Source organism: Galleria mellonella, unplaced genomic scaffold (assembly GCF_026898425.1).
Source record: "Galleria mellonella isolate WM207_F2 unplaced genomic scaffold, CSIRO_AGI_GalMel_v1 utg117, whole genome shotgun sequence".
In the NCBI taxonomy this organism is placed as follows: Eukaryota; Metazoa; Arthropoda; class Insecta; order Lepidoptera; family Pyralidae; genus Galleria; species Galleria mellonella.
The window spans coordinates 9,650,618-9,668,791 of NW_026441980.1; the positions used below are offsets into that span (position 1 = coordinate 9,650,618).

The following is an 18,174-nucleotide window of genomic DNA, read 5'->3' on the forward strand; positions in this document are numbered from 1 at the left end:
TATCTTTATTTCTACTTAGTCCACGCAAACATAATATTAATCTATCAGTAAAACATTTAGAAACATTAGTTTCACAAATGTTACAGTCAAAAAAATATAAGTTGACAGTATTGTAGTAAGGTAATCGACCCGGAATACTATTAAACGGCACGCGTAACACAAAGTGTCAAATTTACCATTGCAAAAATTTGTGTATATTAATATTCAAATGAATCCGCAATTCTGGAAACTTGTTTGTTTTTGGAGTTATTTATACAAAATGCGGATCTGGACAAGTTTTATCGACGCCAGAATTGTTTTGTCTCATAAAAACATTATTGATGACCTTATTAGTAATTTACGATTTTGTATCATTTTATATTTCAGGCAATTCATTGTTGTGCATTATACGAGATTACACTAAATAATTTATGAGTAGATGCGTTTTATAAAAAGTAATCATTATATTTCATAATACCTATGTTTATTATTATTATGATATAATAGTATATTGTTTTTGCCAGTATTACATAATGCAGACATCGAATAATTTTAAAAACGGTCTTTAATACGTTTCAACTAAATTCAAAAGTCGGCTTCCCATTAGTGTTGAAATCATATATTAGAATTTATAATACATTTATGGTGAAGTGTTAATAGCAGTTTTGATTGGTATTCGTTACTTGGCGCCTATAAATGAATATAAGGATACTTATAAATAGGGGTTTTATTCGATTTGTGTCATTTCGTGGTAATTAATAAGTATGTATTTACACTACTTACCCTCACTGTGATAATTGATTTTGTAATGTCATTATTCAATATTCGTCATTAGTACTTAATGTTTTCTTACATCATATTGTTATTTAATCACCAATATGTTTTGGGCAGCTTTCAATATTTAACAAACTGTTAGTTCATATGATTGAGAGTAATAATGGTCACATAGTCATGACAATGTCATGGATTTCAAATAATATAGTTTAATATTCAAGATATGGCATAACGATAGTAATCTGTACTTTTTTCGCTATTACCATTTCTCAAGTCCACAGGTTATTTGTAATTTTCTCCGAGTGATACATAATACTTTATACTCGTACTACTTCTGTATGATTTAGCAAAAATCACTAAGACTTGCAGAACAGTATAGATAATTGGCGAACTGGAATAAAAATGTATATCATATGTATTAAACCAGTACATTGCCAAAATAAAACTCAAATTACACCCGAGTGGAAACTCATCAGGTGGAAGGTCTCTGTGATGAGAAATAACAAGAAATATATAAATGTAGAGAACGCAAAGGATGGACATAACTCATTAAATATAAAATATATTGAATGACGATGCAATTTTGCTAAACTTCGTTGATCGAAGCCAATCCGCGATCCCTTATCCCTCCTCTTTGATTAAGTAGAGCTTATATTGTAATTAATATCTTTACCAATTAATTATTATGTCAGATAATGGTATTGTATACACAGGTATATATTTATAGCTTTTAAAATAAATTAGACGTTTTAAAAAACATCTATTTATACTGAAGATCTACTTTGTTAACAGACGTGCTTGTGTTTGATCAGTAATTTATTTTAGGTTTCGATACTACATTTATGTTTCCTTCGTTTTTATATATCAATTAAACAATAGCAAAGATTAGCCTTCCATATTAAAGCAGTTCAAAGAGTTAGTAAGGATTGTATTGTTAATACCATATATTGGATTATTTTATAAAAGCGTACTTGGATAGTTATTTCAGTGAATATTCGATTTGTTAGTAATCAGTAATTGATTTTTCCCAAGAGTTGAGCTGGTTTTGTTAGTGGCAACAGTCAGTGTTTACTCACAGCCATTGCACCAGGTCAAGGCAACCTTTTAAAAGAGAAAGCGAGAAATTCATAAGTATCTCATTTAAACTATGCATATTTTTGTTGTAGTGCTAAATAACTGATGTATTATTATATTCCGCTACTAGAATCTTAGTTTTTTTTTTAGATTGTTAAGATTTAAATTACTGGCCTGATAACGCTTGATACTACGTCCTATTGCAATGACATTTCAATTGCAAAAGCCTATATAGCGATAGTTTAATGCTGGATATAGTCGCGATTCCTGATATTATGGTACCATACAATTTATCAAAGTTGACATGACGAAACAAATAGTTGATAAATTTGCAATTTTGTCAGAGAAATTAGGTTTACTTAAAACCATTTTAGGGTCGCGTTACCAACAAATTTGAAACAACGATAGATGTCATATTATGCAAGCCATTTATTATAATTAGAATACGTTTAAAACGTAAGTTGATGCTGTATTTGAACTAGTATTTGATATAAAGTGTGCCCACCACTGTAGGGTAATCAGAGGAATTTATGGACTATAACCGTTGTGGATTCTGTTTGCTTATCATCTAATTGTGTATGTACACACTGTTATTTCTTTCGCTTAGCTGTAGTGAAAAATATCTAATTTTACTTAATTGATGACCCCTTAACTTACTCAATCTATTCTTAAAGGTTATTTTTTCGGGATTTATATCAGTTAATAGCCTTGTACAATTAACTGTTACATGATGCTAAATTCAGATGTTTCAGTATAATAATTAGTTTATCACTCACCGTAGTTTTGGTATCCATTGTTTACGTTTCCACCACCACCACCACGTTTTTATTGTTTTATTCTGTAATAGGTGCTCACTAATATTACGTCACAGAACACTGCATTCACTCGGTCCACATGTCTGTCGGTGTAGTTGGCTCGTCAGTCAGCGGTGTCGAGTTAGGCCTCTCTCGCCCTCTCCGTGTGGCCGGCGTCGTGAAACGCGCCTGCTCCAAGCGGCAAAGCGACTAGAGTCGTACTGAGAGTGTTGCAACAATCGCCAAGGTTTATATATGAGGTTGCAGTCGCTGTTCTGTGCAACAAAATTTGCACTTTTGTAATTAAACATAATATGAATGAATGTATAAAATGAAATAGGCTTTACATATAAAATAATAACAATTGGCTCACAAATGTTATCCCTAAAGAGTAAATAACATTTGCTCGACTGTTCTCATTGTGTTGAACGTTACATTCAATTTCTCTATATTTCACGAAGTATACTTGATGTGAGGGCGAGTCTGCCGACGTCTCTTGAAATTTTATTAATGTTTATTATTATCAGAATATCATTTGATAATTTAAATTAATACAAGTTTTACTGTCTACCAAAATGAAACTCAATATCATAAGTCTTTTTACCCTGACACCTATTACACTTTTATTTTTTACTTAGAGATATTACACTATATATTTAGGATAATATTAATAATTATATTTTTAAAGTCATAAAAATATACGGTGAAAAGGTTGAAGGAACTCACTTTTTTTTATCTACAACTTAGAAAGGCAAACAAGCTGACGGCCCATCTCATGGAAAGTAGTAACCGTCGCCTATAGACATAAGCAGTAACATGGACATAACAGAGTATACTGTTTCGCCCATGATAACCCCATGCGTTGCCATTCCTGAGGACTCGGGTGTTATTCCTCTGTTCATACCTACAAAGACTATAAGTAAATACAATATATTGTAAAACATTTTTTATGCAACTTAGAATGGCAAACAAGCTGACGGCTCACTTGATGGAAAACGGTAACCGTCGCCTATAGACATGAGCAGTACCATGGACATAACAGAGTATACTGTTTCGCCCATGATACCACCCATGCGTTGCCATTCCTGAAGACTCAGGTGTTATTCCTCTGTACCCTGTAAATTCACTGCCATATCCCACCCTTCAAACTGAAACACAGCCATACACAGACACATTACGTTGATAATAATTAATTTAAAACTTTAACTAGCAATACCGATTAAAATATAACGAATCAAAATTCAGATGTGACAACGAAAAATAATGCCTTGGGAACTAAAATTGAAGCCAATCATAGGGCATTGTTGAAATAATAAATGTAACAATTAGAAAAATTTGTTATTTTCATGTTCCTCCAATAACCTAAATATTATATGCAGTATTAAAGTATTAACACTAATTCACTGTGTAAGCTAGGTATTATTCGCTCGGCCTTTTTTGGCGATTTGACCGGATATCTCGTTGGTATTGATGATCGAACACGTCTTTAGTAGAATTTTTATATGTAACTGTTTCTTTGGTGGTGTAATATACCCTTATCCAACGTAAAACCGTTTTTTTATAATTTATTAATATATTAACACTAGTCCATTAATTTATTCTTATAAACTCAATTTTATTGAAGTGCGAGTCTCTAAAATTATCAAGCTTTTGCACCCTTCAACTTTGAATCGAAAATTTAGTACGATAATTTTTACTCCATCTTATAAGTAGGACTATATTTAGCATTGCATCAAAATAGGTTCAGTTTTTTTTTTATTATACCTGGACAAATAAAATTTAAACAAAATGTTTCACTATACATTGTGATACAACGTAAATCCTTGAAAAAAAAAATAATAATAAGTGCTACACAATCACACCAATCACCCGATCTTCAAACTAGGATATCCTGTCCTATGAGGAACCAGGTAACGAATATCTAGGGCACAACTCAGTACGCCAGTCACTTCAGAAAAGTTGGTTTTATAAACGGGCCCGACCGAAAAATGAAACCAGCGGGTCTACCATGAAATGAAATTCCGAAATTTCGGACTCAATTTCGTGTTTTTGTTTATACTAAAATCGGATCAATGAATGGAGTTTAACATTTCGTTTATCATACATCCTATCATAAAAGTCCAAAGGAACAATATTTGAACATTTTTAATATTTCCAAACAGTATGTATTATGTAATTTTAACATCAAATCTGTGTTTCGTTTGACTCCGAAATTTCGGAAAACATTTAATGGTTGGCCTTCAGAACTTTATTTACCCAAAATAATGTCCACTACTACACTACGGATGTTGTCACTTGTACCCCATACACCTGTATTTTTTTATGTTACTCTATATCTTAGCGCTAATTTTCCATCTTGTTTTAATGATTTTTTTTTTCCGTTACCAATTTTGTAACAATTAAAGTCTTTTGTAAAACAAAATTTTAAAATATTATAATAATTATTAGACTGTATGATGATATGATGTATGATTTTGTCTGTGATTTTTCATTTTTTTTATTTTCATGCCGTAAATTAAAATTTTACATATTAATTGGCCATGGCGTGTGTATCATCACTGATTTCCCGGAAAAGGTTCCTTATACGCATTTTATTTCCTTCAAATGCTTACATATTAAACTTGTTATTCACAAATTCATGGTCACATTTACGTTATTCGCGTAAAATATGAATTTTAGATATAAAATTGTAACTAGACAATTTCTATACATAATAGATATTTGCGGAAAATTAATATGAGGGGTCATAATAAGAACAAACACAAGGTGTCTTGTCTATCGGTATCATGTTAAAAATGTACTGTACCAAATTGGATGCAGTTTTTATAAATGTGCTCCTGAGAATCAACCATAAAAACTGGTTTTAAGATAAAATATTATCTTGATACGCCATCTAGAGGTGGTATATTTTATTAGTTTTCTTCCTTGGGAAACTTAAGCATACGAAGTAGCGGCCGAAAAACTAGTTGTTAATAAAAAGATAACGCTTGCGACTTTGCGTTGACTTATTATACCCAAATTAAATAAATAAAAAAATATTGTGTTCAACACGCACACAATATTTTTCTATTTATTCTTGTTTTGTCTACCGTCCACTTTGAGACTACGAGTAATTAATAGATAGTGTTCTAGACTTTATGGTGCTAAGTAATATTAGTTCGTCTGTATTTTTATGTACCGCGATATGTTTGCCAATTCTGAACAGATTTTAATAATTATTTTTGCAATGTGTGGGATCTATCCTCCTATTAGTTTTATATTAATTTTCTCACTATTAATACGGCTGTTTTAAGAGTAAAATTTTGTTGTATTTATATCTTCTTTTGAATAATTACGACTTTCTGTACAAGATTCTTTGTTTTAAATTTTTTTTATATATTATTTTCAGCGTGTTCAATTAAAAAGGTTTACTTTATTTATTGCATCTTCATCTTAATAGTATTTATTTTTTCTTTTATTTTCATGCTTTTAAATATATAAAAACCTTGTAACTTAGAAACCTTTGACCCAATTCAGTAAGCTGTTTGATTTCAGTTGCCTCTATCTATCTCGTAAGAAACCTGCATGCAGACATACATAGAGATAATTTTACGTGACATTTTACCTGTGAGTAATATTATAGCATTCGTATTATAGTCGATCATGAGAATTTATGTTATAAGAATATAGGTAAAATTTACCTGTGATGGATGATAGTGCCATTGTAAATATCATTAACAAACAGCATTTACTTGTGATTTATTAGCTTGTGTGAAATTTTGGCAATATATTATATTTGATAATTTCTTTATTCCATTAATAATATTGACTTTTGACCTAACGTTAAAATAGTTAAATAGCAACAAGTACCTAAACAAAATTGATTGTATGTGCTACTGATTAAATTTTAATGATTTCATATTTGTTATTAATTTGGTGAGTTTGTTATGATTAAGTACTGTAATTGTATATTTAAAAGATAAAATGCATTTACGATAATAGGTAAAGATTTAAATCAATAATTTTTCACAAAACAAAATTTCAAATCTTTTCCTTTCTATTCTATCATACTTCCAATTACTAATAATAATGGTATAACTAAACCTGACAAAATCATACAATACCTAAACAATTTTTTTGTAAATATTTTTTTATTCAACAATTCACAAAATATAAAGGGTATCGTAAAATCACTAAATGCCAGTTTGGTAATAATCAAACTGCTCGATAATTTTCTTATGACTGTTATCTAGTAACAGTGATAATCGCAATCGATGGTTTTAAAGTATGCGTTCAATTTATATAGTGTAGTATTTAATTCTCATGCGGTTACCCATCTAAGAGATGACCACATACAATGTGACTTGGCCTCATTGATTGATGTTGGGTTCATGTTGAGATTAGTGCTGTGCAGTTCAACGAAGTTTAGCTTGATTTTTGTATGTAATACATGTGGATTTATATAATTAAATGCGTTGTATACTTGGAGATACACATTTTTATATATTTTATGAATGAAATGTTTACAATGTTATTTTTATCTTTCAACTAAACAAATAAAGATATTATTATAATTATAAGAATTCGTTAAGTAATTATCATTTGCATTCTATATATATATATATATATATATATATATATATATATATATATATATATATATATATATATATATATATAGTGGTCACGACATCACGATATATTGTCATGGACTACTTTGTGCACCTACTATATAGTCAGTGTCAATAAAAGTAATGAATATAAATATGAACATTGAAAAAATATTAGAATTTAATGAAGAAATAACTAATTTTGTTGAAATTATCACACAAATAGTCTATAGATGAAATAAATAATAAATTAAAACTTTCAAATCATTAATCTGTTTTTGATTAGGTAATGCTATTAAAAGCACTATTAGACATTGCCAGACTGTCAGGTCAATTATTTGTTTTACATGTTGATACAGCCTATAATATACACCTGCATGTTATTCTATCTTACTATTACTAAGATCGCCGTGTGGTCCCGATATAGAATGGGCTATTTTCTTCTCCGTGGGTATCTTAAGAGGGGACTAAGGAAACTTAATGGTCGAGGGATGGGTAGTAGCGTTCCTCTTTAAACTTCACCAAAGCCTAATTGTGATTTACAACCCGCTTGCCAAGCGTGGCAACTACTGGCTAAACTCCCCAATAGGGAGAAGGCTAGGTTTAGCAGTTAACGGCTGATATGATGATGATAATGATTATTAATATAAATGTATAAATACGGTGAAATTTGATGTTATATAAGAGATTTATAACAACACTAGCTTTTACCTTTGACTTCGTCCACATTTATGTTTACCGAATGGGATAAAAGTAGCCTACATTCTTCTCCTATATGTATGTCTATATGTATGTGTATACTAAATTTCATAGTGATTTGTTAAGCCATTAAGGCGTTATAAGGTAACAAAAAAACAAACCCACTTTCACATAATATTAGTAAGGATTAATACTTACATAAATACTCGTAAGGATATCCTTCACTGATGCAATATTTAATTGACATTTTCGTTGCATATGACTCAAATGATGTGATAACAAAGGAGCTCTGTACCTACGTTCTACCTGGTTCTACCGTATACTAGTGACATTTACTATATCGTCGTTGTGTTTCGTTTAGTTGCAAAGTACTTACTCTAGGTTATATTATGTTTCCGCATGTTCGATATACTCGTATTATACGCATAAACTATACGACAACTAGTCGCAAAACTGCTTCGTGGTAACGCTATACACCTACGTAATTAAACGTACCTATATATTTGCATAATTATAGCATATTGATACTCTTTTCGATATAAACTATTGACGTCATAGCATCCTATATATTCTTTTTATCGTATACAATTCTCTTTTTTATAATAAAGAATCTACACGAATGTGACATAAAGTAGAAATTTAATTTAAATGAATGCATATTTTTCTCATTTACATATTTTTAATACTTTTTTGGTATTTGTTAATAGAGTAGCCTTGAGCTAAATATCTTAATTATTTTGTGTCATCGTATATTTGCTAGAACTTGCAAAATGATACTTGTCATTTGCTCAATTACTCTACAGATATAAGGGTTATTAAAAAAATATATACGTGTGCATAACCAATAGTTACTCATGTGTTAGTATGAAGAGCCATATCCGTAACAGTATATACAGAATATCGTAGTATTTAGAGGTGACTATGTAAGATTGTAAGTAGATGAAGAATAAGTGATATATGTTGGTAGAATTTTACAGAGGCAATTTAATTTTTTTTTTTTCGATAGTAGCACCCTTATTAAGAAATAGTGTATCAAATTTTATATTTGTTAAAAATTTATTGTCCCCGTAGCTATTTGATTCGAAACAAACTACAATTTTACATATACGAGACGAAAATTTATACACGTAAAGTTTTATTTTAAATCTTTTACTAAAAATTTTTAGTCTTATTTATTATTATTAATTACCTAATTAAATAAATTAATAAAGAGATTATTTAAAATTTTGTTGCACAGAAAAAAAGTTTATATAAAAAAATAATATTATGGGATCGACATGGGAGTAAATTTTAACGAGTAAACAAATGACTATCAAAATCTGAGATTTTGCGTAATATAACTCGTATAATCTTTAAAATATAGCATCGAAAAAAAAAGATGTTTTAAGTCGTATAAAAGTACTTAGGGAAAATATTTTCTAGAATATTCTATCGAATTTCCATTTCCTAAAGTTAAAACAAGAATACTGAATAGCAATATCACAGTTAAAGAACTCAATTCGATACTGTGCTACATATATATATTCTGTTATTGCTTGCTTATCTGTACTGCTGATTATAATTTAATTTATAAATTTGAAATCATCACAAATTGATTAACCTATTACTAAAACCTACATAAAATTGTCTTATTTGGATGAAAGGGGTAAAGAGTTGTTCATTTCTCATATCATAAAACTTAAATGTACAATACGAAAAGTACTTGATTTTATTGAAATTTATCCAATCAAGCTTTTTATTTATCTATTATGCTATGGCTATTTAATGAAACAATAGCCATTTAGTTAAAAACTTGCTTCTGGATCACCTGTTGCACTATCAAGCACGAACAGACTTTCAGTTATAAAAAGTTATTGGCGCGTCTAGTTCACCTTCCCATACGTTGTTTTTATAATATTTTATCCACTAAAAAATTTCATGAAATATATAAACAAAAGCGTAATCACCTAATTATTAGTTTTATACCGCAATTATAATTAACATTAATATATTGTGTTTCTCTTTGAGTTCGTGCGTTCTATAGAGTTCAACGAGCTACTAAACTTATTTTCAAGTAGAGTTTATACACAGAGCAATAAACAGAAAAATTGTGTTGTAAGGTTGTAACTAACCGTTATTGTTAAGACAGTAGTCACAAGTTGCTTCTGTACACTAGCACACAGACACATGTCAGACTGTTCAATAGATTGCTACCTGACTGGAAACAGGAAAACGGATAGAAAATATTGTTGGGTCACGTTGCACATCAGGCACTTTGGGGGTTATGTGACGCAGCCCCCGTTGCCGATGAGTTGCGCAACCAAGCGAGGACGCGTCGCACTTTGAATAACATTGTAGGATTATTATCAATTCTTTACTAACTAAATCCCGTGACTTCGACTGTATGGTGTATATAAATTTACACAACCATGATATAATCGGAATCTTAAGTATGTATGTGAGCATATAGTATAACAACTACTGACAAAACCTCTCAATAGAAGAAGGGAGGCCTATGTTTAGCAGGGAACAATTAACGGCTGATATGGTGTGGTATGGTAAGCTACCTCAGAGGTCTCGTGTTAAACAGAAGTTGCCTAGAAAGACCAGAGGGCGCCATTCTCACACAAGTTACAGTAGTGAGTTTTATAATGTGATCTATGGTAATTAGTTCCGTATAGCACGCTCACAATTGATGTATAATAATAGGTTTGGTTTTTCATTAATGACAATATAGAAATAGTTTGGGCATGTCACATATTCCCATTATTTTAATCCGATGTTTTCATATAATTTCCATTAAAATGGGGCCGTAATCAGCGTACGATCGTGTGAAGGTATATAACGCCACGCTATTGAACGCAGTAGCTACAAGGTTCTTATAGAAGTTATTCGTCAAAGTAACAAAAGATTGGAGGCTTGCTTAATTTCTCAGTCGCACGCACGGTTCGAGCTTAATTGTAATGTAATTATAGCGTCAGGTTTGCAGTATTTGAACGTCCTCCTACTTTTGACACATCGTAATCAATTGAACTTACAAAGCGGTATGCTGTTTCACAATACATCTGTCCTTGCATACAACCTATTAGCGATAATGACTACAAATCTATCTAATTATATACAAAGAGGAGAAACTGATTGGCAGATCAACGCATGGCCCAAACTGCTGACTTTAGAATCTGTATCTATCATATGGAATGTGATCACAATGAAAGAACTTTCCTAAATTGTCTTGGGAAATAGTAAATATCTAAATCTATGCGGACGGAGCTGGTGGGAATAGCTAGTCTTGTATTTGTTTGATTTTGTTGTTATATTATATCAGAGGAAGTATGAAAGTAGCGCCAGTGATAGGAAATGGGCACGTGATGCGCAGGAATGAGGAGCATATTTTAAAAAAGGTATTAAGAATGAATGTAGATGGCTATAAGAGCAGAGGAAGACCTAAAAAGGCATGGATGGATTGTGTGAAAGACGATATGGCCAGAATGGAAGTTCTTTTACCCTCAGTACACCAAATATCAACTGTCATTAGACATCTCTAATAAATACATAACATACCTTTCTCTCATATTGATTGGTTTACAAAGCAATGATTCTATCCTACAAATCAATAGATACATAATAATATTTTAAAATTGACAATCACAATAATGAAATGCTAATTAGGTATTCCTATAATATCTGGCCATAAATCAGGCGGTGGAATCAATATGGGGGAATCCGGTGTCAATTCTGAATCTGAATCCTTCATGAGTTGACTGTCTAACTCAGATGGGCGACATGTCATGTCAGACATGCCGGGTGGAGGCCTTCCGCATGAATCATGTGGCCTAAGAACGTAATGCTGTTCGCCGCAAAAACACACTTTTTTTCATTCAATCGAAATCCCATTTCTTGCAATTTACCTAGCACTTCTCTAAGTCTGTGATTGTGTTCTTCAATGGTGGATCCCGTTACCGTCACATCGTCCAATAAACAAGCGACGCCCTCCATACCTGCAAGCGCCGTTGACATCAGGCGTTGAAAAACAGCTGGCGCCGCATTGACACCGAACGGTAAACGGTTCATTCTCATTAAACCAATTGGAGTGTTGAGTGTTAACAGCATTGCAGTCGCATCGTCAACTTTTAGCTGTGTATACGCTTGCTTTAAATCTAATTTACTGAATATTCTACCCCCACTCAACCTTACAAACGCTTCATTTGCCGTTGGAAGGGGGTACGTGTCTGTATCTATCGCGGTGTTTACTGTCACACGATAATCGCCACACATCCGTATTGTCCCGTCATCTTTCATCACTGGTGTCAATGGTGTTGCCCACTCCGAATATCGAATAGGTGTTAGCACGCCCTCTATTACCATCTTATTCAGTTTTTCAATCACTTTCTGTTTGAGTGGGTATGGTACCGCGCGAGCCTTTAAGAAACGCGGCGTCGCGTCTTTCCGTAAGTGTAACGATACTTTAGGGCCCTTGTACTCCCCCAATCCTTCTTTAAATAATTCAGGAAATTCCCTTTTATAAAGTATTATATCCTCTTCCGACCAGCACAAACCAGACACTTGAAGTCCTAGTGTTTGGAACCAATTCCTGCCTAACAGATTTGGACCATTTCCTGACACTACTACAAGTTCACACTGTGCTTCCTTGTTCGCTAATATAACCCGCACATTTGCTACTCCCAACAATTTTATTGGATCTCTAGTCCACGTCACCAACTTCAAAGTAGTGGCTCTTAACGGTGGAGGTGTTGACCAGAGCTTCTTATATGTCTCCTCCGACATAATGGTCCGTGATGCCCCCGAGTCTACTTCCATTAATAATTTTACACCGTCTATTATGACCTCTGCCGTTATTGGTGGTGTATAATTATCAGTACAAACATAGATCCCCATCATTTCCTCTACTGCCGTATCACCACTTCTGCCACATTCCCCCGTCTCGTTAACCTGGTGCATGCGGCCCGGTTTTTTATCACATGCCGCCGCGATGTGTCCAAACTTCTTACAATAGAAACATTTTGCTTTCCAAAATGGACAACGTTCGCCTGGCTTATGACCGCGTGTACACCGTCGACATTCATTAGATTTTACAATGCCAATGTCCATAGGTTCACAATCGGTGACGTTTAACGGAGTTTGCTTTGATTCGCTAGACGTACTGGCAGGGTACAAATCAGGGAATGTCACTTGATAGTCCAGACATGTTTGTAGTGCAACTTCATAAGTTATTTTCTTCTTTTTCAATAAGTCGCATCGTAAGCGATCATCCCGCACCCCCAGCACTAGTCGGTCTCTCAACTGGCGTTCCAAGTCTATAAAATTGCACTTAGCTCCGAGCTGGCTGATGGCCGCCACATAGTCCTGTACACTTTCTCCCTGTAACTGTTGTCGTTTGTGAAATTTTCCCGCCTGTAGAATTTCGTTAATTTCTGGTTCGAAAAACCTATCTAGAACCCTCAAAATTTCCACTAAAGGTACTTCTGTAGGCCTTTTTGGAACTAAAAGCGATGCAATTAATGCAAAAGTGTCTTTTCCACATTGAGAAAGGAACAGTGATCGGCCCCTATTGAGGTTATCTTCACCGACGCCCGCCGCGTCGAGCGCACACATTAACTGTTCCTTATAATCACACCACTTATCAGTCTTTGGGTTGAATTGTCCAGGAAACACAATATTTGAAACAGTTGCTGCCATTTTCACAATAAACAATTTTTATTTACTTCGTCGCCAATAAAGAATACATCCAAGTTGAGATTATAAGCAAAACTGATTTATTTATCTTTTACCCTCAGTACACCAAATATCAACTGTCATTAGACATCTCTAATAAATACATAACAGAAGTGAATGAGGAAATGACTGGGAATAGAAAAGAATGGAAGAGGAAAACATATTACGCCGACCCCAAATAATAATTGGGATAAGGGTAGGAAGATGAGGATATATGCAGTTACTTATAAATTATTGTACTTTATTGTATATGATAAACCGTTATAACTTATATTTTATTTATGTAATGTGTAGTAACTAATTAAAAATAGTTATTATCAACAACAATATAAATATGTAACCACCATATGTATCTACTGCATAATAAAACATTATTACGTTCGTTACCGAGATCAAAATGGATTTACCGTTACTGAATTTTATATCGTTTATGAATTTGTGTGAATGTTTGGTATATCATTAGTTGTTACTACTGTCTTTATTTTTTGTTTAACTTAAGAAAGTGTTAAGAAGAATATTATGGTATTAGTGTCAATGTTTTCAAAGCATTTGTTATATAAAGTTTAATATACGTTCGAACGTTTAACGTGAACCGGCGGCAAACAATTTATTATTCTGTACTTGTTGTAGTCCTGCACGTACTTATTACTGTTCTAGGTATAACAATATATTATTATTTTGGTATCTAGATATCTTTTACAAAACATGATTTTAACTTGACTGGAATAAACTTGTATTTAAATGTTGTAATCTCTTAAAATCTTAACACTAATAGTGTCTTTGTTAAAACTGAAAGCGCTGAGTGTTATTTAGTTATTGCATTCAAAATTTATACAGTTTACAAAAGGCGCATGCATTTTATCTTACGGCTGAATCAAAGAAATATAGAAATACCTTTACTTAGGTGTATATATTTATAAAACATCATATATTTTTTTTACAAAATCTTATAACAAGTCCACACCATTAGAGGAGATTAGATAATCACTACCTTTGCATTGTTACAATATTAGGTAGTATAATTATCTTCATATACATAGTTGTAGTGACTTCTACCACTAGCAATAGCCAGTGGGTGACAACTTACTTTAGATTTTGTTTTAATTCATTCTTCTTATATTTATAATATTTGAAATCGTTTGTAATGAAAAAAGACGCTTATTTAAATAACTTTTTCCATGAAGTCTCTTAAGTTTTCGAATACTAGTGTCTAGAGTAGGTTTGGTGATAGTGTTATCATATTACCTATTTGTAAAATTCAAAATTTTCAAAAAAAAAATAGCTTGATCATATTATATGTGAAATATATTACATGAACCTTTTTAGAGGAGTTCGTAGCTTACATTTTGATTCTTAATATTGACTGTGTGTATTCTTGTGTTATAGTCGAAGAGAGTTAAGATGACTAGTGAAAACTCTAACATAGGGATAAACCTTAATATTCTACAGTGCCATGACACATGAAGGGTGCCATATACGACATATATATGATCTGCGATGGCCATGGCACTATTGCATGTCTCTAAGCGACGATGATAGGCAACGGCACGTCAACTTGTTTATAATTCTCAGTACTATATAACGTTAAACCGTTAGTCGTGACTGTTATAATTGAGACGGTATTCGTTTTCGTTGCGTATAGATATTAAACAGACAATGTGTTAAGTCATTACATAAAATTATAAAGGCTAGACAACAGCTCTTCGGGGTTGGTCAGAGTATTGAACACGGTCGCTTTCGCTTATGGTACTTCTCCATGAATATTATTAGTTATTGAGATGAATGTAATGATTTTTAGAGCGTTCATACCGAACTTTATCGAAGTCAAAATTATGTGTTAATTTGCATGAACTTAATTAAATATAAATTTATTTATTCAATTAAAATTAATAGGCGTGTAATACAGGGCAGGAATGAAAACTGATCAAGTGTAGAATGATATTAATAATGCATAAATAACTTCATAATTTGCTAATCTAGCTATGATCTTACATATTTGATATATCTTCCAAAAATATTTTTTAAAGAAACTCTACAAGGTCCCATTTTAAGTTTCTAAAAATTATGAAATAAATAAATACATTCTGGTCCCTATTTTTAATAAGTGCGAGTATTAAAACTGTTTTTGTATGAAACTACGTTCATTCTTTTTATCATACGTCATTGAATATTTGAATAATGATCACGGTCATTCTAAAATATAATATTATTAATTGATTATATGGATGACTATATTCATAGACATTGTATTACATGTCAACAAATTGAAATCAAACAGCTTTTTTATGTGTTAAATAAGCTATTGAACTTGAAGACATTGAATAAATTATTTATTTAATCATTGGTACATTACTTGCGAGCACAAGACGGACATAATAAACGTATTCTCTAGCTTTGGGAAAAAGAACACAAGTTTTTACTGATGATTTTCTAAATCTGTAGTTTCTAAACTTTTAAAACTCGCGGAAGTGAAACTCTACCTAGCCACCGTTAATCTTAAAATTTCAACTACAATGGAAGATCCGGAATACAAAATCGTTTGATATGGAAGTGGGGTACATTTCGAGAATGCACATTTGTAAAATGTGCTAAAATAGAATCGTGAATCTCCGGAACTTGAATGTGTGCACGATCTCGAGATAAGTTATTTATATTATATAATATTATATTTATTAAGATGTATATAAGAATAGAGAAGAATAAAAAAAAGAAACAATTCTCCGTTTATGTACCACAAGGGACTTGGCGTCGTGATAGTATAAAAATATTTTTTAAATTGTGTAGCAAATGTCATATAAATGAATCAGAACTAATACAGCCTAGTCCGGTTGTGCGGAGACGCGGGTATATTCATGAACATCGTCCTTGCCAGGAATGCGAGGTCATCACGCCTTCGTTGTCGTTCGCGTTCTTTCGTGGCGGTCCTCTTGTGAAACATAATTATTGTTAGTTTAGAGTCATTCATTCCGTATTCTATGCATGTTATTATGATGTTCGGACGCGGGTGGCGTCTTGTTTGACCTGTCTTGTTCGAGAAAACTTAGTAACTGCTATCATCCGGTAATATAAGTGTAATATTTTAACGTGGTATATTTTGATTAAAAAAAAGGACCTTATTTACATGTAATAATAGGATAATCATTATGCTGATTATTATTGTGATGAATCTAAAACATTTCACATATAATTTTTTTTACTTTCTTTTCAACTCTTTTAAGGTATGAATTGAAAATTTCTTAAATACAGTCTACTAATTCTACTTTTAAGTAATCTTATTTAGTTTAACAAGTAGCAATTATGAATTAGTCACAATTTACGAACTATCTATAAGATGTATTTATTGAAGTTATTCATATTTTAATTAATATGGAAATTCCAAACTAAAATTTGATAACCTCACTGAATAAGTATTTCTGTTTAGGTATTTATTATAGGTAAGTGACAAATTTTAATTGTAGTCAAGTCACTGCCGTATCATGCTTCTTAAATTGCATTGAGATATGTGACGCAAAATCGATGTTATGAAATACTGTCACATTTCACTTGGATTTTATTGAAAATTATTGACCTTAAAGTTTTTCTTTATAAATATAATTATTAATATAATTATATCCGCATACGCAGGTATACGTAAATGATAAATGGTCTTGTTCAAAGTTCGGATGGCAATAAGGGCTTTGATGTATAGCATCGTAACATTACTACGTCATTATTAGGAAATACTGTAACCATCACGTATGAGAATAATAAAGTTTATGTGGGTGAAGTGAATTGCATATAATTCGTACTTAAATACATGAAACGTAGTAGGTAGGTAATAATTCATGAAAAACGTGCTTCATAAACAAAGAATATAATTTTGTATGTTTCGAATGTTCTTATTATAAAATAAAATAACTGATTTCGGTTACTATATTTTTTCGTTGTACAATATTGAAAGAAATCCATTGGATAAATTTAACCAGGTAAATGATACCCTGACTTCATCCGCATTAGTTTTTTACGATTATAGCCTTTTATGGTGGGGATAGGTAGACATATTCACAGAAATTTACCATTGTATTTTTAATAATAGGTGGATATAAAATTAAATAGATAGATGATGATGAAAAGGAGAGAATAAACATATGTATATGACTGCATTACAACTTTATTACATTGTGAATGACAACATTACAATTATGATTGCAGTTTTCCATTTTTTGTTTTATTTTTTATGAAGATGGCTTATTTTCCTACCCCACAGTTACGAGTTCCTCTACGGCAGATCTTGCGTCCCCGCGACCTCACTGTGATCATAAGTAAGCGACATCTTAAGGTCGGCGTCAAAGGTCAACCCCTCATCATCGATGGTGAGCTCGACGCCGATGTCAAAATGGAGGAATCCACTTGGGTTCTACAGGATGGACGCAACTTACTGGTCAATTTGGAAAAGGTATGTTGATATTCGTTACCATAGTTAGAAATTGATATAATTGTGTAATATATCTTGTTTACACTATAGAATATTGCCTATGGTGTTTTTAATCTATTTAGAAATAGACACCACGTTC

The 18,174-nt window shown here is 32.0% G+C and overlaps 2 protein-coding genes across 3 annotated transcripts in view; one reads left to right on the forward strand and one right to left on the reverse strand.

Annotated features, from left to right (window-relative positions):
- Positions 1–10,133, reverse strand: part of LOC113511598 (uncharacterized) — a 30,199-nt gene extending 20,066 nt beyond the window's left edge. Inside the window, exons 1-2 of one of the 2 annotated variants that reach the window (XM_031913745.2) lie at positions 10,021–10,133; positions 2,604–2,896 (exon numbers count right to left, since the gene is read on the reverse strand). In XM_031913745.2, coding sequence (XP_031769605.1) covers positions 2,604–2,621 — 18 coding nt within the window. In that variant the 5' untranslated portion in view covers positions 2,622–2,896; positions 10,021–10,133. Of the gene's footprint in view, positions 1–1,829; positions 1,855–2,603; positions 2,897–10,020 lie in introns of those variants that run through there. The other variant, XM_052895653.1, reaches the window with a different exon arrangement.
- The window catches only part of LOC113511597 (nuclear migration protein nudC), a 49,271-nt gene that overhangs the window by 27,406 nt on the left and 3,691 nt on the right, over positions 1–18,174 (forward strand). The window contains exon 5 of the mRNA XM_026895247.3: positions 17,868–18,056. Within this exon, the coding sequence (XP_026751048.1) occupies positions 17,868–18,056 (189 nt within the window). The remainder of the gene's footprint in view (positions 1–17,867; positions 18,057–18,174) is intronic.